The 22,108-nt window shown below is 42.5% G+C and overlaps 2 protein-coding genes across 10 annotated transcripts in view; one reads left to right on the forward strand and one right to left on the reverse strand.

Moving 5' to 3' along the window:
* ubald1a (UBA-like domain containing 1a) overlaps positions 1-22,108 on the forward strand; it is a 400,799-nt gene that overhangs the window by 98,981 nt on the left and 279,710 nt on the right. The window lies entirely within an intron of this gene.
* LOC125742784 (zinc finger protein 652-like) lies at positions 950-21,551 on the reverse strand. Of its 9 annotated transcripts, none has more exons than XM_049015132.1 (7): positions 20,914-21,371; positions 15,432-15,535; positions 14,350-15,204; positions 12,415-12,562; positions 11,644-11,759; positions 9,735-9,876; positions 950-3,988 (listed from the first exon to the last, which is right to left on the reverse strand). In XM_049015132.1, exons 3-7 carry the CDS (start codon positions 15,097-15,099, stop codon positions 3,543-3,545), a joined length of 1,602 nt encoding a protein of 533 aa, XP_048871089.1. In that variant the 5' UTR covers positions 15,100-15,204; positions 15,432-15,535; positions 20,914-21,371; the 3' UTR covers positions 950-3,542. The 9 variants fall into 9 exon arrangements, 6 of the variants coding, with proteins under 6 accessions (XP_048871089.1, XP_048871085.1, XP_048871086.1 ...); XM_049015128.1 differs by having other exon boundaries at positions 15,432-15,574; XR_007398203.1 differs by adding an exon at positions 8,153-9,028 and having other exon boundaries at positions 3,852-3,988; positions 14,350-15,574.

A 22,108-nucleotide genomic window follows, 5' to 3' on the forward strand; every position in this document is an offset into this window, starting at 1 on the left:
AAAGGCATAGTTGATGGGTCACATATTTAGAATTTTCACAACGTGATTTAACACCATAAAACCTAATAATAATAGTCACTAAATGCTTCAATATGTGGCTCAAGTTATGGTGGAACATGCCAGTCTTTGTCCCATAACAAAAGCTATTAAAGAGCATTATATCTTGTGTTAACAACCATTTGACCTACTGCTATATCTTTGCGGGATAATTTTTAAGCTTTTTTACAATTTGATCACCTTTTGCTTTGTGTACTCTGCTTTATAGTTCAAAGTGCTTCTTCTCCAAGATTGTTTTAAATATTATATCGCTATTTTTGTTATGACTTTGATATGTGGCCTCCTGTTGCACTTTTTGTGTTTGTCGCTATAGAGCCGTTTGACTCTAAGAAAATGAACAATCGTTAATCGTTATAGTATAATTAAGATTAAAATGGGGTTTCTAAAGCTACCTTTATGTATGAATGTTTAGCCCACGTTGGTAGACTTGGCTTCATTAGCAATACAGTCCTTAGATGCTCTGTCCTTTTCACTTAATTCGCACACTGTCTTCTTTGTTACGAGCAGAAAGTCCAACACCTGACAAAGCAAAATGGCAAATCTGATCGGCGCTAAAGCACAAATCTTCTGCACCTATGAGCCCTTTGGATGCAGGTCTTCATTTAGTAACAATTCTGATAACAGGTCCAATGCATTTCATCAGCTCCAAAGTCCAAAAAAAGTGAGGTAAGTCAGTGGTAAACAGGAATGTTTAGTAACACATAAAGCTGACCGTGCTTAGGGAAGTTACCAGCCTTTACACAAGACAGGGCAGTGGAAGGCCTTTTGTGAAATAAGGACTGAATCAATGGGCTTTCAGCATAGCGGTCAGTCACAGTGAGTAGACATAGCTAGCACAGCAAAGTCATAATGAGTCATTTCCTTCAAACACAAGGACAACAAACACAGGAAATGCTGAAGATCTATGACTAGGTTTTATTCCATTAGCTGTTAAACATGTATTAACTTTTTTTTAAATCATTAAAAAAAGTTTCACGCTATGTACAAGATGCCAGCATAGATAATGCGAAATATATTACATCTTACATCCAGTGGTATAAATTATACATACATTAAATATAACAATACATTTATTTTTTTGAAGCAAGTTTTTTACACTTTTCAGCATTACAAAGAAGTGAGTGCAAAGAATTCTTTTTCCTCTCTCTCTCTCTCTCTCTCTCTCTCCCACACACACACACACACACACGCACAGACCTATAGTCATATCTTTGTGGGGACCATCCATTCAATTATATGGGAAACACCAAAATTCAAAGAAGATGACCTTAACCCCTACCCAGCCCTACCCTTAAATATAAGTAGCCAAACAAAATGCAAGACTTTTGGCATGTTTAGTTGCTTGCAGTCACCAATTTTTATAAAACTGATGTTATCCTTATGGGGACCAGAAAAATGGTCCCCAAAACGTCAAAATAACAGGCTTTTATCATGTTGTGGGAACATCCGGACACTCACGCGCGCGCACACACACACACACACACACACACACACACACACACACACAAATGTTCAAATAGCTTTAAACGTTGCCTTTGAATTTTGATTTATGCATAATACTGTTTAAATGCATGATCTGGTGAATCATTCACCCGGAAATACCCACAGAAGCTGACTGGTCTCTTACAAAAGTAATGCTGAAGCAGAAGTGAAAATGAGAAATTTGAGCCACTGACCCATCTAACAGTTCTCAAGTGGACAGATCACTATGACTGAGAGACGTAAACAGATATGCAGCTCTATCTCTCCTTCCCAGACACAAAGGGACACTGCAACAGGTCAAACATGAAAACACAACCATAAATAAGTCACCCATCTACAGCACAAACAGGAACAAGGTTCTGCAAAGACAATGGTCAGAATGTCATGAATGGGAATGGAATCATGTTTTTGTGAGCTTGGTTATGGATTCAAAGGATCCCCAATCAAGGGCTACAGTGGTCTGAAGAGTAACATTGAGATGTAGCTACTCATAAGAGGATGTCTGTGAAGGCAGAATAGTGCAGTGTCCAGTTCAGAGCTAAGCAACTCACTCTCAGTAATTCTACTGTAGTCAATGGGCCTACTTAAACAACAGAATCAAACACATTAAAGTACAGTGTAATTGCAACGATTAACCAGTGCCCAAAGAAACTAATGCACAATGAACCAGCATTTAACGTCAGAAGTGCGCCGGGTATGATACAATAAACAGAGATCTAATCTAATCTCCCATGAGGACTCCACAAATTAACCACTAGGAGTAAGTGACTGGTCATTACTGGATTTTGCGTCAGATTCATACAATTGCATTCTTGTGATTCATTATTGTGTACAACCACAAACAAACTAATTAAGTCTGATCAACCTTATTTAGACTTACATTTGTCACTACTGTTTTTCCTTCAATACCACATGAATAGGATTTGTTTTTAGTGTAAAAATTGGATCAAGACAACATGCTTCTTCTGGCTATGATCCATACAGACACAGGTTACATTATGTATTATATTCAGAACTGAAAAATGTTCTCAGGGCAGAAAGATTAATGATTGGATCAGAGTGATAACCATTCAAATTGTAGAGGAGGTGGGTCCAAGCAACTAAAGGAGGGAGGACCAACCAATCAGATGTCTTGATCCTGCCTCCTCTAGTTGCTTGGACCCACCTCCTCTACAATCTGATTATCTCGCTGAAACAATCATTTTCGCTTCTGCCCTCAGAACATTTTTGTGTAAGCAAAACTCCCACAAGCAAGAAGTATGAGTGCTGACAGACCACTTCAACCCCTATCCCACACTGCTTTCATGCAAGCTAAATGAAACACCTATGACAGAAATCAACATTGTTATTGTGGCAAGGACTGAGATTTCTCTTTGTTGGGGGGATATGAATTGCCTGAACAAATTATATGGATTTATTCCAAAAGGACAGATGGAAACAAGGAGCAGTTACCAGGTTATATCATAATTCTTCATTGAAATGAAAGTCTCCCAAAGCACAATATAAATACATGATTTTGATAAGCTTGGTTTTATGACAGAACAGGTCTGTGAGACCTGCCCATTAGAAGCACAAAGGTAGCATGGTTCCACATTGTCTGATGAGAGTTTGCAAAACATACAACCCCCAACCACCGGAAACAAAAGTCTGAAAAGCACCACACCTGGTGCAGTTCACAATCATAGTGGATACGGGATAATTCAAGGAGGTCTTTTAACACTGTCTGACAGAAGTGCATTCATTATTATTGGCAGACATTATCCATCCATCCATCCATCCATCCATCCATCCTCAAACCACTTATCCTGGTCAGGATCACGGGGAGGCTAAAACTTACAGATAGAACCACAGGGCTCAAGGCAGAGTACATCCTGGATGGGATGCCATTCCACTGCAGGGCAGTGATGATGATCTTTGAATATGGCTTTATTTTTCTCCATAAAGATGTGCACCCCCCCTCCCCCAGTTGGATGTCAGCAGTGCTTCTGGCCTGCAGATGTGTTCTAATGAAGCAGTATAATGTCTTCATACCCTAGTTGTTTGGGGGACTCAGTTTTAAAGATTGTGGAGGCACTGGAAGGGGGGATGACGCAGGGGGGGAGACAGTGGGGGAGAACTGGGTGCCTGACCAGTGAGGAAGTGTCCCACTCACTGGGCTGAGGGTTGGGGCTCCAGGACGAGGAGGAAGAGACAGTTCCAGTAGGGCAGTGACTAGGATGGGATGGTGGAGGCGGGGCCTCACAACCACTGGCCAGCACGTCAGTGACAGAACCAGATAGCGGGAAGCACTTCTGCTTGTGGGACTTCAGCATGTTGGAGAAGCGGAAGCGCTGGCCACACACCTGGCAGGGGTACGGCTTCTCGCCCGTGTGGGTCCGCTGGTGCCGCTTCATGTTGGGCCGGCTGGTGAAACTCTTCCCGCAGAAATCACAGATAAAAGGCTTTTCTCCTGGAGGCAAACAGTGCAGGTAGAAAAGCAACAGATGAGCTGGCCATTGGACGTTAACCCACGGATAAATCTACTAATCAGCGAGTCATAAAAAGCAAACATAAAAAAAAAAAAACTTTATTAGGGAACAAGCCACCTGAAATATCTCAACATCCGTAACTGATTTTAATATATCCAATAGAGTTGTATTTCCAGTATAAAGCACTTTTAAAAAGGAACATTGACTTTTACACAGCCAGGCTGCAGGCCTGAAGTGACAGTGGCAAGGAAGCGGAATCCACCAATAGGAGAGCGGCATCCACCAATGGGAGAGCGGCATCCACCAATGGGAGAGGGGAATAAACCTTGGCAGAAATCAGGGGAAACCCATCCTCCTGTAGCTGGCACTTGGCAGTAGAAGGTGGTAGGATAGCGCAGTTAGGCAGGTAGTCATACCAGCAGTGAGGCAGGCAGGTGAGGTGGATTAGGTAGGTAGTTTGGAACAGACAGGAGACAGGTAGGCAGAGACATGTCAGGCCATTGAGAAGGCAGGGAACGCCCTTGTATCTAGCCTTCCAATTGCTTCACCAAAGAGAGGGGAGGGGAAAAGGAAAGTGCACTGGCAAATGAGGAAGAGGATACTGACAATGCACGACATGCAAGCTCAGGTAGGTCTAGCTTTGGAGAGGCAGGTGAGAACACAGGCATGAGGAATCCCTGCACTCCAGCAGTAAATGAGGCCACAGGCAAAGCAAGGCTAACTGCACTGACAGCTAGTGCCCCCCTAAGCCAGGGGTGGGTAATCTTAACCACATAAGACCAGAGTGTACGCAGGCTTTTCGGATAACCTTTAGGTCAGCTGTTCAAACCCATGTGTGAGAACTCTTCAGCCAATCAATCGTCTAATTAGTAATATAATAAGGGAGTTGTAGCAAAAATCTGCATACACAGTGGCCCTTTCTGGATAATATTGCCCACCCCTGCTATAATGCTGCATTCCATTTGAACTCGTAGCTCGGAAATTCCAAGTTCCTGGAAATTTCAACTGGAACGCCCCCCTGAAGTCGGAATTCCTACTCATAAAGTTGGAGGAATCTACACAACCCTGACCTCAGAATTTAAGATGGCTGTGCCCTTTATCAACAGCTGAAGTTTTACACTGTTTATTAGCACTTTCGTGTTATTCGTGCAAAATATCGTGTAATGTGTTGTTATCAACTGATATTGCTAACAATGGCTAACAAATAACCGGGCTAGAACAGGGGCCTGTTTCAGGAAGCAGGATTTCTTGCTTAGCCGGATAATTAGTGAAATTTAAGGGAGTCTGGGCTAAATGAAACTCAACGAAGATAAAGGCCATTTATACTGGGGTAAATTAAATGCGACACGTTGTCCGGCTAAGCAAGAAATCTTGCTTTTTGAAACAGGTCCCTGGTTTTGCTAAATGGTTTTCTGACTTGCTGTACTGGAACGCAGTTAACTCGGGTGTGATGCTAATCCCTACTCTGACTTCTAGCCTTGGAGGTAAAAGCAATGCAGTATAAGTAAACTAAACAAGAGTTGTTAGCACAGAGTTAAAAAGCTCGAAAATGGGCCTGATTCCTTCGTTGCTGGAAGACTTCTATCTGTAAGCTCTGTAAGAGAAAACCCTACAGCCAAATGCGGTCCTTTCCACTCTGGAAACAGATAACCTGGCCCTTGAAATTGAAGCCAGCAAGGGGTGTTGTATAGAAAAGATCACGCGAGTACCTGCGGTAAAGTCAACCAGAGTTTTATGGGTTAGGAGTAATAGCTTATAATATATGTGAAGTTTATCAGGAAGTCAAGAGGAAGTCCCAGTAAGAGCACTAAGTGTAACATTAATCATAAGTGCTACGGTAAAGAAGTTATGACGGCATGCATTTTCCATATTAGAGATGGACAGCATCTTCCTTGCCTGGCTATGTTCCTTGGACGGAGGAAAACTGGTGAAGCAACATTTTGAATGTGAGCGTCAGAACTATGACATCAGAATTTTCAACCACTGTCCTGCATTTATCGGAAAACCCTAAGTTTTTCATCATTAAGGGCCAACTATAATAACAATGTTGGCAATTAACAATAATTCTGTTTTATCTGTGTTAAATAAGAGGAAGTTACTGGTTGTCCAGCTTCATATATCTACAATGTATAATAGAGTCTTCAATTGTTGACAGCTCACCTGGTTTGAATGATACGTATTTGCTGTACATAATATCTGCTTGACTGATAAATCAGCATGCCGATATCATTGGCCAATATGAGCTAATTGCAGATAAATCAGGACTGGCTTTTATAACAGCCAATAAATGACAAAAAGAAACAGATGGAAGACGGATCCTTCAACCATGATTGTTGTCGTTGCAAAGTTTGTCCACCAGAGGGCACACTGCACCTCCCCTGCCGACAACACGTGTTTTCGAATGCCACAAACTTTTGCTTGTATTTTTATACATTTGACTCTTATTAAAATGTCAATGTATTTTGTCGTGTTTTTGTCCAAAAGTACTATTTAGACAAAATTTATTTTTAAAATACATTATGTCATGTTAGCTTGGTGAGGACTTCTAAACTATAACATGTAACAAATGTTAGGGAAATCTTTGTTTATATTACAAGTTTCTGCGGAATAATGTAAAATAAATTAAATCAAAATTGGCTGATATTTCATTACCGGATTTTTAAATCCTCAAATATCGAAATCTGTATTGGTATCAAAAAATCCTGTATTGGTCTGTCTAGTACATAATCAAGTCAACACCAGGCCCAGAATTGGTCCTTGTGGGACACCATACTTTACTGTGGTGGATTCACGAGAATGGCTGTTTACATGAAGAACCTGATAGCAGCACTGAAACCAGGAGAGGGCCTGCCCTTTAATACCGACTGAGCATTCTAGCTGGTACAAAACAATACCATAGTCAACAGTATTGAATTCTGTAGTTTTATCTAACAGGACCACCATGGACAAAAAAAAAATCACAATTTGTGGGACATAATATATATATAATTTTTCACAAATGCAGTTTTTCTACTCATACTGTGATGGGGTCTAAGGTGATAATGAATTGCCCTTCCTCTGTAGAAGAAAATTTAATAGCAATTGAATTTCCCAGATCTTTGAGACAAGTGGTAGATTAGTGATAACTTGTAAATTTGTATAGTAAATAGATTTTAGACTTGTTTTTTTAAGGAGAGATCAAATGACGTAAATTTTAAGAGGTTTTGGGAGATATTCAAGGCTTGCAGATGTGTTTTGTTGGCAGATCCTTTTATCCAGAGTACATACATAGCATAACAAGAGTAAGAAATGCAAGCACAGAAATGAAGACTCTCCCATGTGAGTGAAAAATTGGTTCTAACAAACAGCAAAATCAGACAGACAGTCTTGTAAACCTCTAATACAGGGGTGTCAAACTCCAGTCCTGGGGGGCTGAAGCCCTGCACAGTTTTTAGTTCACCCTCATTTAACACACCTGATTCAGCTCCTTGTGCTAATTACCACACAGCTCTTGAGCTGAATCATTTCTGGTGGAACAGGGAGAGAACTAAGCTACACAGGGCTCTGGCCCCCCAGGGCTGGAGTTTGACACCCCTGCTCTATTGTAACTGAACGGCACATTAGTTTGTGTGAAGTTTAAATTTTATGAGTATGACCAATATGTCAGGCTGTACATTTCATAAGTCTTTTCTTAAATGAAGCAAACAGACCACAGCTACTACAAAAAAGCTTAGTATTTGTAGATGCTAGTTCGGTTTCAATAGAGGCCACATAGGCCCACATCAGGGACTATGGAAGTCTGCTAAGAAAGGCTGCTGCAAGTACTGAAGTGATACAATGGGCAAAGCTCTGAGTAGCAAGCTTTAGTTAATCCACAAAACTAAATTATTTGAGACAGGGGGATTTAGTGGAAGAACAGACACATGTTCCATGGAAGAGAATTTACCATATCAATATTAAAATCCCCAACAATGAAAGCTTCATCTGAGCAAATGAACCGATTAGTCAGGAAGTCTGAAAACTCGTTTTTAAAACGACTAAAATAACAGAGGCCTGTCTCACGAATCTGGATTCTTGGGTTAGCAAGATAACTTGTTGAATTTAAGGTACAGTAGCCTGGGCTAAATGCAAGTGAACGAAGATAAAGTCCATTTAAACTGGGCTACCTTAAATCTGACAAGTTACTCAGGTAAGCAAGAAATCCGGCTTGGTGATGCAGGCCCCAGATCTGTGGACAATAACAAAAGTAAATCACAATAAAGAAGAACTATAAGTTTGAGCCGGCAACATTAAGAACAACGATTTAAATGAGGGTTGTGCAAGTATGTCCAAAGGGGCCAGGTTCATTTAGTGCCATGAAGCCGTCTTGTTTAAACCAGATTTCTGTTATAAGGTAGTGAGACTTACGTCAGTTATGAGATCACGAATAGGCAATACCTTAGGGACTAATAATCTTACATTCCAATGCTACAACTTTAACTTGACATCACATGTATCATGTCACAGAGATTTTCACTTGATATTTATTATTTTTTAAAACACACCTCAATTATTAACAGTAGAGATTCTCTGAATCATCTAATAATATTATGCATGGTAGAGAATGGAATCCTTAAATTCTTTTGCATTGTATGTCGAGAAACAGTTTTAAGCTGGTGGATTATTTGCTCACGCAGTTTTGCGTATAGCGGCGAGCCTAGACCCATCCTTGCCCGTAAACAACTGAGCCTTTTACGGATGCTCCTTTTGTACTGAAGCATGATCGCATCACGCATTCAAGACATTGTACAATGGCCACAAGGCAGGGAATAACCCAGGATGAGGTGCCAAGCCATTGCAGGGCACACATACCATTCATAAACAGTCAGGGAACTCCAATTCACCTCAGAGGATACCCAACAACAGCAAGAACATGCAAACTACCTGCACACAGTGGAGAATGAAACCCTGGTCTGCAGAGATGTGAGGTGACCACATTAACCACTGCCCTTGTGTGCTGGTCTCATTGTTGAGATTAATCCCTCTTTAATCCTGGGGCCATGCTGTAGACAAAGCACACATCTCCCATGGTTTACCACCTTGGCCCTCTCCAGGCCTCCACCTCACATATGTCGCTTGCGTGTTTTCTTACATACATTGAACTGACAGGCATAACCTCGGACCAGGATGCAGCTATACAAACAAGCACACAATAGCACAGCAGACTGCAATCTATAAAAAGGCGTTTTATGTGCAAATGTTTACTGTGTATTCCAAAGTTCACTTTGCCCCACCATGATCAAGAATGGATAGTATGCCTTTATTAATATTCCAGAGGTGTACGTTCTGCATCTTTAAGTTTTGCAATTGTCAGAAAACGTCTGCATGACAAAAAGGCTAGAAGTTGACGATGGTAAATTTTTTCTTCGCTGAATTGTCGATGACATTATTTCTCTTAGGGATGATATAAGGGTGGCAACATTCTGACATCAATCATATACTGAGATAAAAACCAAGATAACATTTGTTCTACAAAGTAATATGAAAGTGTAACGCAAGAACATCAGACCGCAGAAGAAAGGAGCCATGAAAGATCAAACAAATGTTTGAAGCATAAACATACAGCATGTTTAAAAATGCAATCAATGAAATCTTTTAGAAGCATTTCTTCAGAAGCTGATACAAATGATTTTCCAAACAGAGCTAACGATAAAGGAAAAGAAAACACTTTGTTCATTAGTATGCATTCATAAGCACTCCCTCTCTCACCTGTGTGGGTCTTCACATGCTCATCGAAGTACTGCTTCATGTTGAAGTCCTTGCCGCAATGGCACTTGAACTGCTTGTGTCCGACGTGAACACTCATGTGGGACCGTAGCTGGTATTTGTACTGGAACCTCTTGTCACAGTTCTGCCATGCAGAGAGAGAGGCCTAATTTCTTTAATTTCCCTGCATTTTGCATCCTGTTCAGCCTCAGGCAGACTGCGCCAACAAAGCTGCCCAGGGCAAGAGTGACCGCTAAATGAAGCAGAAGTTTGTCACATGTTATTCGCAAACAGAGAAGCTAATCCAAACCTAAAGGGAAAGTCAACTGCCAGTGCAGCGGTAGATGTCACCAGGCCCTAAAGTGTAGCTCAAACCCATCCATCCATCCATCCATCCATCCATCCATCCATCCAAAGTAATAGGAAGGAGTGAACCTGGAACCTACAGTATATTAGGAAGCTAAGGGTATTAGGCACACACACACACACACACACACACGTAGGGTATACCTGTCCTTTTGGGGCCCACTCATTCACTTCTATGGGAAAAATGCTAACGCTGACTATGACAACCTTAAATCCCACACTGCCCTAACCATAACCATAAGTAACCAAGCAAAATACACGTTTTTTTGCATTTTTAGTTTTTTCATAGCAGTCACTGATTTTTATTAAATAGAGGAAACCGGTCCCCATAAGGGAAAAAAACGGATATTTATCACGTTATGGGGACATTGTGTCCCCATAAGGATAGGTATACCCGCTCACACACACACACACACACACACACACACACACACACACTATGGGTAATTCAACCTGCACCACAGGTGATTTTACCAAGGATGTAATAGCGCCGCTCATTTATTGGTCAGATGAAAATGCTATTTGAACATATTCATCCATCCATTTTCTGTACCCGCTTGTCCTATGCAGGGTCACAGGGGTCCAGAGCCAATCCCTGAAGCTACAGACAAGGCAGGGAATAACCCAGGTGGTTCCAAATGCATCTGCTATGTTTTTTTATAAATTCATTTTTTCCAAATGAATGACTGGTTGGCTTCTCTCCCCTCATACCCCATAGGAGAAAAGCCCGGAGTCACCTATGACCGGCGCCAAAACCTTCTTGGGAACATTATATGACAGTAATATATGACACTGCACAGTGGGACCAGACGCTGTTGATATCACTGTCAATGTCTCCACATTACAATCACAACAGTGCAGGTAATTACCATTACAGCTGTGTCGTCATGGGGAGAGGATGACTATCCTGGTGTCATGGAGTGGAAACCGTAAAGGTAGATGACTGTTTTGGCATCTGAGTCACCCCGAGCGTGCTTACCTCCCCTGCAAACCTCTCTACAAACGTTTATTTACTCCAGCCTTTTAAGAACAAAAACATACCTTTTATATGAACGGAGAATGAGTCAATAAGAACAACAACAATGTTTCATTTGTAAGTCGGCAGTTTTCCATAAGAGACCACTGCCTTAAATGCCCCCCACAGCCTTCCTGCGGGGTGATGCCCTGAGCTGACACCACCACACCAGCCGCATGTCAGCCAGGAGCCGGAGTTAAAGTCTAACCATGACAAACTTGGATCTTCTTGAATTCTCTGAGCATTTCAAAGACTTATTTATACTGATAAGGGCAAAAGTAAAGATTTCTTTCTGCTTGATTACTCTGTGGCTATTGTACAGTTAAATAGTAATTTGCGCAATATCCACAAAGTACTGTATATTAAAAAATAAAATCAAATGGAGTACCGATACGGTTATAAGTGGAATCAGTGTTCTGGTACAACCCAGAAAGGCTGGAATAATCACACTGCTGAGTAAAGGTCTCCAGGTCCGGGTTTGAGGACCACTGAGGGAAAAGTACTGCAAAGGCTGCATGACACAGGGCTCACCTGACAGGGAAAGGGCTTCTCCCCAGAGTGCAGCAGGGCATGCACCTTCAGGGACATGCTGCGCTTGAAGGATTTACCACACATCTCACAGGTGAACGGCATGTCTTTTGTGTGAGCTGTTGGTGGTTTGGGGGGCGGGGGGGGGGGGGGGGGGGGGAGAGAACAGCTAACATTAGATGCTGGGTCACAGGACAGAGGGTGGTTACAGGCTGGGGACATGGAAGACATGTGACAGGAGTCACTGGGACCGGAGATTGTTAGCATGGCCTGCGGCAGATCATTTCCTGACTTACTCTGAAATCACGTCAAACGATTTAAAATTTCAGTTTAAAATAGCCCCCAGGCAGTTGCTCCAGACTTGCTTACCCAGCTTTACAAATTGTACATCACTTTGGATAAAAATCTCTGCTAATTAAATGTAAATGACAGGTAAAATGCTTTTTTAAATAGTCAAAGTCATTAAAAATACTCTTGTTTACAGGCTACATTATATGACAGTACTGCTAGGACAGTTTGAATCTGTACTGGACTGGGTTTCTTCATGAGTGACAAGGCTGGAACTGGAAAAGCAGTTATGGAAAAACTGTACAGAGCTGGAGGCTAACTAGCTTTGTAAATTAAAGCGTTTACTAAGTGACCAGAGTAACAAAGTCCAGTTTGATACAATGCTGGTTAAAGGTTGGTTACAGAAACAAGAAAGCACAGGCAACAAACAAGAGATTCCGGTGCTTTGGTCTTCAAACATGTGATGCAAAGTCAGGCCTCACCTACCGACCATATGTTTGCGAACATGCGTCAGCGTGTAGAACTTCTTGTCACATAGCTGGCATGTGAACTTCTTCTCCGGAAGGTTGTGCACAGCCATTAGGTGCCTGTGCAGGACCCAGAGCTCCTGGAAAGACCTGCTGCATGACGTGCACTGGAGGCAGAGACAGGGCAGACCCAGTGTCGCTCACACACTTCTCTGTTACCGTTAGCAATATGGACTCACTGGGTCCAAGTGGGGTGACCAGATAATCCATGTCAGGGCTGGGACAGGATTTGTAAACCACCATTTTAATTACAAGGACCTGGGTTTCAAGCACTGAGTCCTTGCTGTGTGCTGATTGGTCAGTCATCTATAGTCATGAGTCACTAATGTTAAACAGCTGGATGGGTCTTTCAATCAGTGAAACAGATCAAAGTGCAAGAGGAAATGAACTATTTAGCCAAGCATGGGAATCTTTCAGCATTAAAGTAGCTTGTAAAACCTGAAGTATCTCCAAGTTTTTTCCTTGACATAGATTATTTGGTCACCCCAGCCCAAGACTGAAGGTAAGAACACTTGCTACCAGAAATCAAGTCTGGCCTTCACAGAAGATTCAGTCAAGCAGATATAGACCAATAAAATAATATCACCTACTGTACATATATCTAATACATCATCTGATTAATATCAAGTCCATGATTTTAAAAGCCTGTCTTTCCTAACAGCATTGTGCCTTTATCTAAGTAGAATTTTTCATATTAAATCTTATTACATTCATTCATACAAATAAGATGCAACTACTACAAATTAGAATAATTTTTTTATATTAAAAAGTCCTGATATACTGTATATGGGTGAATCTGTGCTGCCCTCTATTGTCCAAAATAAGGCATTGTTTCCACATGTCACATCATTCAACTTATCTGACCCACTTATCACACCGAAACATCTCAGTTTAGTCACGAACCGCTTACAGTTTGGTGGTGAAGGTATGTCATCTCAGATCTATTTGGTTAGCATGAACTCTGAGTATTAGGACATACCGAGTGTTGAGAGCCTTGCTAAGGGAACCCTATCCAGATTCTGCATCAGACACCAACAATGCAGGCTTAGGTCTACATGAGGCAAAGGGACCTGCAGTCCGTTCAACAGGGGTGTCCATCCTCTTTGGCAAAGCAAAACTACGCTTACTGATCACATTGGTTTGAAGCTGTGAAACAATAGCAATGAAGCAGTAATACATTTGGTCTTCTTAAATGGGGGGCGGGGGGGGGGGGGGGGGGGGTCCCAAATAAAGCAGAGCTCTGTAGGTTAAAGGGGTAGTTCAACCCCAAAACTGAAAAATATACACTACTGTTCAAAAATTTGGGGTCATTTAGAAATGTCTTTCCAGGAAATATAGCTAAACAAACAGGAAATAGTTGTTGACAAAGTAGGAAATAATCATTTTTGAAATTAAAATAATAATTGTGTTATTCAAACTTTGCTTTCGTCAAAGACATTCTAGATGCCAGTTTGTTGAGGGAATCTGATGAGATTTCACCCCGGGCTTCCTGAAGCATCTCCCACAAGTTGGATTGGTTTGATGAGCACTTCTTACGTAGCATTCGGTCAAGCTGCTCCCATAATTGCTCAATAGCGTTGAGATGCGGTGACTGTAGTTGGCCGCTCTATTATACACAGAATACCGTCAGCCCATCTCAATCTATCCTTTCTATTGGCCATTCTGAGATACAGCTTTTTCTCTGCAATTCTGCCTAGAAGGCCAGCATGCCGGAGTTGCATCTTCACTGTGGCCGGTCTTGATTGACATTCCTACGGCCGATATCTCCAAAACTAGGCAACTCCCAGCATAGCAACCTGGACTGACTGATAGCTCTAACGTCCCCCTAAAACATACTTTTTTTCTGTATTTGGATGAACCGCCCCTTTAACATGCCAGACTCGGGAGGCCATACCTGTATGTTCTTCTCACAATCTGTGTGCTGGTGCAGGGCCAGATCGCTATCCCGCAAAAACTTCTTATCGCATTTGTTGCAGACATGCATGTGCTGGTGCATGGTGCTCCCATACTTCTGCTCAGACCTGGAGGTGCTCAAAGTGCGGGGGCGCTTGCTGGAGTGAGTGGACAGCGCCCTCTGGGGGTCTTGGGGTGACAGCTGCATTCTTTCAGGCTGCTCCCTAGCCTTCTGCTGGCCAAGTGTCCTTGAGAAGGAATGTGTAACGCTAATAGCCCTCTGGCTCCCCCTTGTGGGAAGTGACACATCAACCTCCCACGGTCTGCAGGTCCTTATGTCCTTTGCTGTCCAACTCTTCAGATATCTCCTTTTGCTCTGCTGCTCCTCATCCACAGAGTTCAGCCAATCCGCCTCTACCACGGTGACATGGCCCTGGGGGGGAGGCTCGGTGGGGGTAGCCAACTTGTCCCCCTTGCAGACACTGAGAGTCTGATTGTTGAGATTCACCTCCACAATTATTTGTTCCTGTGGGTAGGGCTCTTCCTCCAGCTTGGCAGCTTCTTCCTCCAAATCCACTGATTGCACAAAGTAACTACAAGACTGACCCACACTGCACTCCTCCACAGCCTCTATTGGGCACAGCCGAGGGCCCACCTGGGCCAGAGGCTGCATTTGTCCCAAATCCTCCTCCTGGCGAGGGTACAACTCAGCTTCCCGTGTTCTCTGGCTGCCATTCTGAGTCATCCTCATCCCAGACCCTCTCTGAAGGTGTTGACGAGATATTATAAGAGCAGCAGAGAGAGAAGACTGCTTCAGCTGGCCTCGTTTCCTGAAAGTGTGTATCCTCCGTGCCCCCTTTCAAGTTAAAGGATAACAAACAGTGGTTCCACAATCCCCAGAAACAAAAACAAGTAAAAAATATTTATAAAAATGCTTTAAAAACACAGCATACACCTAAATGCACCACTGAAAGTGTAAAACGGCTCAAAGGGGCTCATACACATTCCACAGGTATGCGACTCCGCACTAAATCAGGAAAATGACGAGGCGAGAGGCTCATGCCAGTAAGGAAACTGCTCTACCAAGTTATCATGTCCTTCTACTAGCAAGTATGGCAGCTCATCGGTGGCGCTGGTCCACTGGAGACGGGGGCTGGGTGGTGGCAAGGCTGGTATTCAGATGTTGCCTAAAGCATAAGAGGGAGGCGGTTTTACAAGATCATGATCTGCAGAAAGGCAGAGAAGGGGTGAGTCAGAGGAGGTCATTTAAAAATCCAGAGGTTTTTTCAAACCCCAGTCGCTCCCCCCTCCTCTACCCTGGGCACCATGGCAGAATCTCCGCAGGCAAACAACAGCAAAGCAAAACTAAAGTCTGGCTTTTCTCATGCAGAAAAGTCTACAGTCCCTCACCGCAGGGCTTTCATTTCAGTACCAGAAAACCACACATGGCACGGCGGATTAGGGACAAGGTTGCACAGTGTCAACACTAGTGCATACAGTACGTGACCCGCCCTGTCAAAAGCCAGTTTGAGTGACACAAATGCTACCTCTCCTGAGACGCAGCTAACACATGGACGTGTCCCTCTCTTGCAGGTCTTGCACTCAAATACAAGCACAGTCACATCATGTGAAGTGAGGGTCAGACTAGTCAACTATTCTCAGACATATTTCCCTTGGCAGAGGTATTCGGGGACAAATAAAGTTTTTTGAACTGAATTGAATTCCACCCCCCAGGAAGTCATGTGGTGGAAAAACTGCATCTCAGCAGATTAGCAATAAACAAATATCAAAGACGAGGCTGGTGGAGAGCTTCTTTCATTTCTAGGTTTGTTTATTTGCTTTACATGCAAGAGCCACACCTAAGATTTCTCTCAGGGTGTCTCAGCTCCATTGCAGATGATTCCAGGTTACATGTGTTTTAGTGACATATATACATTTCCCTGTGACTGGCCAAAATCAGGACGGCATGGTGGTGCAGTGGTTAGCACTGTTGCCTCACACCTCTGGGACCCGGGTTCGAGTCTCCGCCTGGGTCACATGTGTGTGGAGTTTGCATGTTCTCCCCATGTCGTCGTGGGGTTTCCTCCGGGTACTCCGGTTTCCCCCCACAATCCAAAAACATGCTGAGGCTAATTGGAGTCGCTAAATTGCCCATAGGTGTGCATGTGTGAGTGAATGATGTGTGAGTGTGCCCTGCGATGGGCTGGCCCCCCATCCTGGGTTGTTCCCTGCCTCGTGCCCATTGCTTCCGGGATAGGCTCCGGACCCCCCCGCGACCCAATAGGATAAGCGGTTTGGAAAATGGATGGATGGATGGCCAAAATCATCTCACCTTCATTCTATGACTTGTGTCCCCTTACTTGCTTACTTCAGCTGAATTGATATTGGCTCCCAACTGTTTCGATGTTTCCCAAAGCACACACTCCAGATCACCTCTTTAGGTTTTCACTTGACTAACCCTGTTTTGCAATGCTTCCCAATTTCTCTAAATAACCCGATCTTTTGCATTATATCTCTTTCAAACCCAGAACGATATCTTCAGATCCATCTTGCTCTTCTTTGGATGCTACTTTCTTCCCTTTTCCAGATTCAGTTTAGCAACCTATGTGTATATGCCAATTTTAGCAATCTCAGCATTTGTTTAAATTATTCTTCCATAAGCACACCTTATGTGTTTTATCAGCTTAATCTCTTAATGATTGATTATTTTGCAATCAATTTTACAATATATACGGCAAATCAATAAGCTTTATGATATCTGTATACATGTTTGATTAGTTTACTCATGAACAATAAGGTTATATCACTCTCTTATCTTCCTTCAAACCCCACACTGTAGCCCAGCCCTGTATGTTTGTATACATGCTGCTGCATTTAATGAAAATGGTTGTGAATGTCACTTTTCCAGTCAACCCTTGGCTTGCATACCCCCCCCCCCCCCATCACTCATGCTAGACAGTTCCTGTTCCTGTTTATCAGCTTACATATACCAATTAGTCATAACATTAAAACCACTGGCAGGTGAAGTGAATAACATTGATTATCTCATTTCAATGGTACCTGTTGAGGGAACCATTATATACTGGGGAAGCAAACAGCCAGTTCTTGAAGTTGATGTGATGGAAGCAGAAAAAATGACCAAGAATAAGGAGTGACTTTGCCAAGGGCCAAATCGTGATGGATAGATGGCTGGGTCATAGTATGTCCGAAACAGCAGGTATTGTGGGGTGTTCCCAGTATGCAGTAGTCAATACCTAAAAAAAGGGGTCAGAGGAAGACCAACTGGTGAACCAATGACAGGGACATGGGCGCCCAAGGCTTTCTGATGTGCATGGGGAGTGAAGGCTAGCTCGTCTGGTCTGATCCCGCAGGAGAGCTACTGTAGCACGAATTGCTGCAACAGTTAATGCTGGCTATAATAGAAAGGTGTAAGAACACACAGTACAATGCAGCTTGCTGCATATGGGGCTGTGTAGCTGCAGACTGGTCAGAACACCCATACTGACACCTGCCCACCACCAAAAGTGCCAACAATGGGCACGTGGGAATCAGAACTGGACCATGGAGCAATGGAAGAAGGTGGCCTGGTCTTATGAGCTACGTTTTCTGTTACATCATGTGGAAGGCCAGGTGTGTGTGTGTGTGTGTCGTTTACTTGGGGAAGCGATGGCAGCAGGATGCATTGTGGGAAGAAGGCAAGCCAGAGGCAGCGTGATGCTCTGGGCAATGTTCTGTTGGGAAACCTTGGGTCCTGACATTCATGTGGATGCTACTCTGACACGTACCACCTACATACAACATTGTTGAGGCCCAAGTACATCCCTTCATGGCAGCAGTATTCTCCAATGGCAGTGACCTCTTTCAGCAGGATTGTGCGCCCTGCCTCACTGCAAAAATTGTTCAGGAATAGTGTGAGGGACGTGAAAGAGTTCAAGGTGTTGACTTGGTCTCCAAATTCCCCACATCTCAATCTGATTAAGCAGCTGTGCTGGACAAACAAGTCTGTTCCATGGAGGCCCCACCTTGGAAGGATCTGCTGCTAACAATTTAGTTCCCGATATCACAGGACACCTTCAGAGATCTTGTGGAGTCCAGGCCTCGACAGATCAGAGCTGTTTTGGTGGGATGAGTGGGACCTACAATATTAGGTAGGTGGTCTTAATGTTATGGCTGATCAGTGTAAGTGCATGGCTTTAATAACTAAACATACGGTTAACCTGAACAAAACGTGCATAAAGGAAAAATCTATATTTTTCAAAACATAGGTGAACAAATTATTGAACTCAGTCATGATTAAATGCAAATGCATATATACCATACAATTAAATTCTGATCCAAATGAATAATTATAAATACCAAAATCCTATTTTGTTAATGCAATTTAAACATTTCCAAAATATCAGTCAAAATTTTTCTTTCTGTGAAAAATTTAAACTCGGTAATTTATAAACACAAAAATGAAATGACTGTTCATATTGTTAGTCACTGTGTTTCTGGTGTGCAGACTGGCTAGGAGAGCAAGTCTCCTGCCTGAGTGTTGCGGTGTCATATGACCCATAACGACAGCAAACTTCAAGGCGATATCCGAGATTCAACCCTGTGTTGTCAGTGAATGTTTTCAGATCTTAATCACATTTGTTCTTCAGCAAACAAAAGCACAAAATACCATATTCTCTGACTGCGCAGTTTGTCTCTAATTTCTTGAATTCGACACTAGGCAATACAATGGTTAACTTAATGAACATTTGTGCAAAATGTATCAGGTCCACAACAGGCCCTACTGTGTACCTTTGAAGAAATCTAACCTGTGTGTGTCAAGATGACTCAAAGACGAGGCACTTGAGGACCCACAGGGGAAACTGGACCAAGATGAAAATCACAAATATACATTATGGGAGACATTACAGTGGAATTATATATAATCAAATGAGTAAATCTGGGGGTAAAGGAATAAAGAAAATGTTTAGCTGTCAGGACCTAGATGCTGATGATGGATGAAGGTTGCTCTGACACAGACCTGGCAAACATCACCCACTAACGACCCCAAGATGGTTTAAAATCCGCACTTTTCAAAAAAGGAGTGTCACATGTGAATTTGGGCATGATCTCCCCTTGTAACAAAAATCAGAAGAGAGGCTGGGTGTGTCTGTTTTCATTTGGGGGTCGGTGGTTTTATAAATGTTAGAACCCCCTGAACTAGCCTATAAATCTTTCATCGTCCATGGAGAGAATAGTACTTTTAGGAAAAGATCTGGAACATTTCTAAAACATTCTGAAAAACTTTGGATTGAAACACAGCTTAGTGACACTGTGATTTCCAAGAAAGGACAGAGGACATCGTGACTGTTTTTGCTTTTGCCTGTCGGTAAAGTGAGTTTCACAGGAAGTCAGGTACGTCGGCTTTTCGTAGAGAAACCTCTGGGCTGATTTCCAATGATTACTACGCCTACGCTGCGGGCGAAGCACTACGTGGGTGTCTTTCAAAGAGTTTAGAAATGAAAAGACAAAACCACAAAGAGCCACAATATTTTACAGAACGCTGCTTTCAACTTTGGCTGACTAGTGGCTGTTTTCAAAGCCAGGAGCTCCATCTTATGGTAAAACTATTTTGTGTCTCTACGTATCGACTGCATCACCTCCGATCATCAACACAAACACTCACAGCTATGAATGTTAATCACGTACAGCAGCTGTGGATTTTAAGAATTGGCTTACTTTCCCGCTGCTGCACTGATAGCCTACCTAACATAATATACATTGACTTATGTTGCAGATATCTCCAAAACCAAAACCTCTCACCGTGTTTGCGGCATAACCCAGTGGAATTTCACTCTGAGTGGTTAGCAAAGCTTGACAATGCGTGTACTGCCAACAAACCATTTAAAAGCATCACTCAAGGCTGTATCATTCAAGTGTGAACTATCATAGATAAAGGAAAAATTGTCATACTAGATTGGACAAATAAGACCGGTAACACAATCAATCAAGACTTTTCAGTTCTAATCACTCCATCAAATGCTCAGATAGAATTTCAATTCATTTAGAAATGTTAGTAGAAAAAAAGAGTTAGTCACGAGCTTCAAGCATCTATATCGCTGCGTACACTTGGTTTGAAATCCGCGTGAATTCGAGCACTTTCACGCGCTCAATCATTCAGAAAATTCGGCGACTGCCCTCGGCTGTCAGTCTCAATACCGTCCCCGTATTACTACTACTATCTCGATCACTTCAGTACTGCGGCTAGTGTCAAGTTTGGACATGAATAGTATACTTTTCAAACCGTTACGTAGCATGCATTACTCAAGGAAGGCACATTTCCGTCTCCTTCGAACGGATTACTCTTTTTACTCTCCACCCAAAATGATAAAAAAATCCTAGTTTGCGTGGAATCTGTTTAAAACAAAACTGTAAAATAGGAAACTAAACCTTCGACGGATGCCCCCACCCAAACAAAAACAAAACTCGCTTTAAAGATAGCATTTCTTATTCCTGCGATTCTTTCCCATGTTAGTTAAATAAAGGGCATTCGCTATCGCAGTATAAGCCGTAAGACGCGCATACTCACCCTGCATATACAGCGCCCTCTCCTCCGCCGTTTGCTATGGGATGCGCACCCGTGCGCCTCTTTTTAACTACGCTGCGCGCTTCGCTGCTTCTCTGAACAGCCAGCCTACTGTTCCACTCTCAGCAGCAAGTAATTATATACTAGTAATACGCATTTATTTAAAAACTTATGCCAATTAAATTCACGTAGGCCTGCGTCGAAATCTTACAGTATAATATTTATTGGCAGTATTAGAGGGTTGCCAACTTCGGTTAGCTACACTCTGAGAAAAAAAGGCTAGAGTCTATTTCTGTACCTTAAAAGGTACAGTTACCTACAGCTAAGGGTACAACTGGCAGGCCCCTGATGGTACAGTCCCAGTGACAAGCAGAGGTCCAAACTCGTACCCTTTTTTTCTAAGCGTAGCTGGCGTGAGATTTTCAATTCGAAACAAGCCTGCACACACATTTAAATGTAAGAGTTTTATTACCTTGTAAATAGTCTGTATGGTTTGCAAACTGCTCCAGCGCTTTTGATGTAGCAAATTTTTAGGATTATAATGGTATAATATAGATTTTCCGTAAGATTTCTTGCGTGAGAGTAACAGTGAGAAAGCGTGTGTCACGCCAGACGCGCGAGAGTTGGCAGCCCATGTATTACTGCTGACATATCGGAAAAAACTATATGGAATTATCTACCAAACAGTACAGTGACTTAAGGCGACCAGTTACGCACGCTATGAATCCATTTGTTAAAATTAAGACTAAGATTAACTTGATTAATGATCCAAGAATTTACCACAATTTGAACAGGGAGAATACACACACACACACACACACACATATATATATATAGTTTTTTTTTTTATTAATGAAAATCAGATATTACCAAAGAGCAGATATTGCAGTGAGAAGTTGAGCAGTATTGCACAGATGTCTGTTACATATGTGTACATCACATAAGCAAAATGCGACAGCTGCATTACACTAAATATAACCGTGAGTTTAAAGCGGTATTATATCATTGCATTACATTACATTTGTTTATTATATAAAACTGCATCTTCATGCTAGTGCTGGGATCTAGGTTGAGATGGATCTGAATCTCTGCCCACATCAAGTGAGAAATACAGCAGGGTGCTTCCTTCTGGAACAAAATCACAGTTTTTCCAGTTTTCACTGGAACCTGCAGCTGAATAACTGAACTTTATTCATCT

Source organism: Brienomyrus brachyistius, chromosome 5 (genome assembly GCF_023856365.1).
Source record: "Brienomyrus brachyistius isolate T26 chromosome 5, BBRACH_0.4, whole genome shotgun sequence".
Taxonomy (NCBI): domain Eukaryota; kingdom Metazoa; phylum Chordata; class Actinopteri; order Osteoglossiformes; family Mormyridae; genus Brienomyrus; species Brienomyrus brachyistius.

Excerpts from the sequence above, each read along its gene's own strand:
- LOC125742784 (XM_049015129.1), bottom strand. The coding sequence starts at position 15,099 with ATGAGGATGACTCAGAATGGCAGCCAGAGAACACGGGAAGCTGAGTTG. Across the intron at positions 11,760-12,414 it reads TGTTCGCAAACATATGGTCG|CTCACACAAAAGACATGCCG; the intron begins GTAGGTGAGGCC and ends AACCACCAACAG. Across the intron at positions 3,989-9,734 it reads GCATGTGAAGACCCACACAG|GAGAAAAGCCTTTTATCTGT; the intron begins GTGAGAGAGGGA and ends GTTTGCCTCCAG.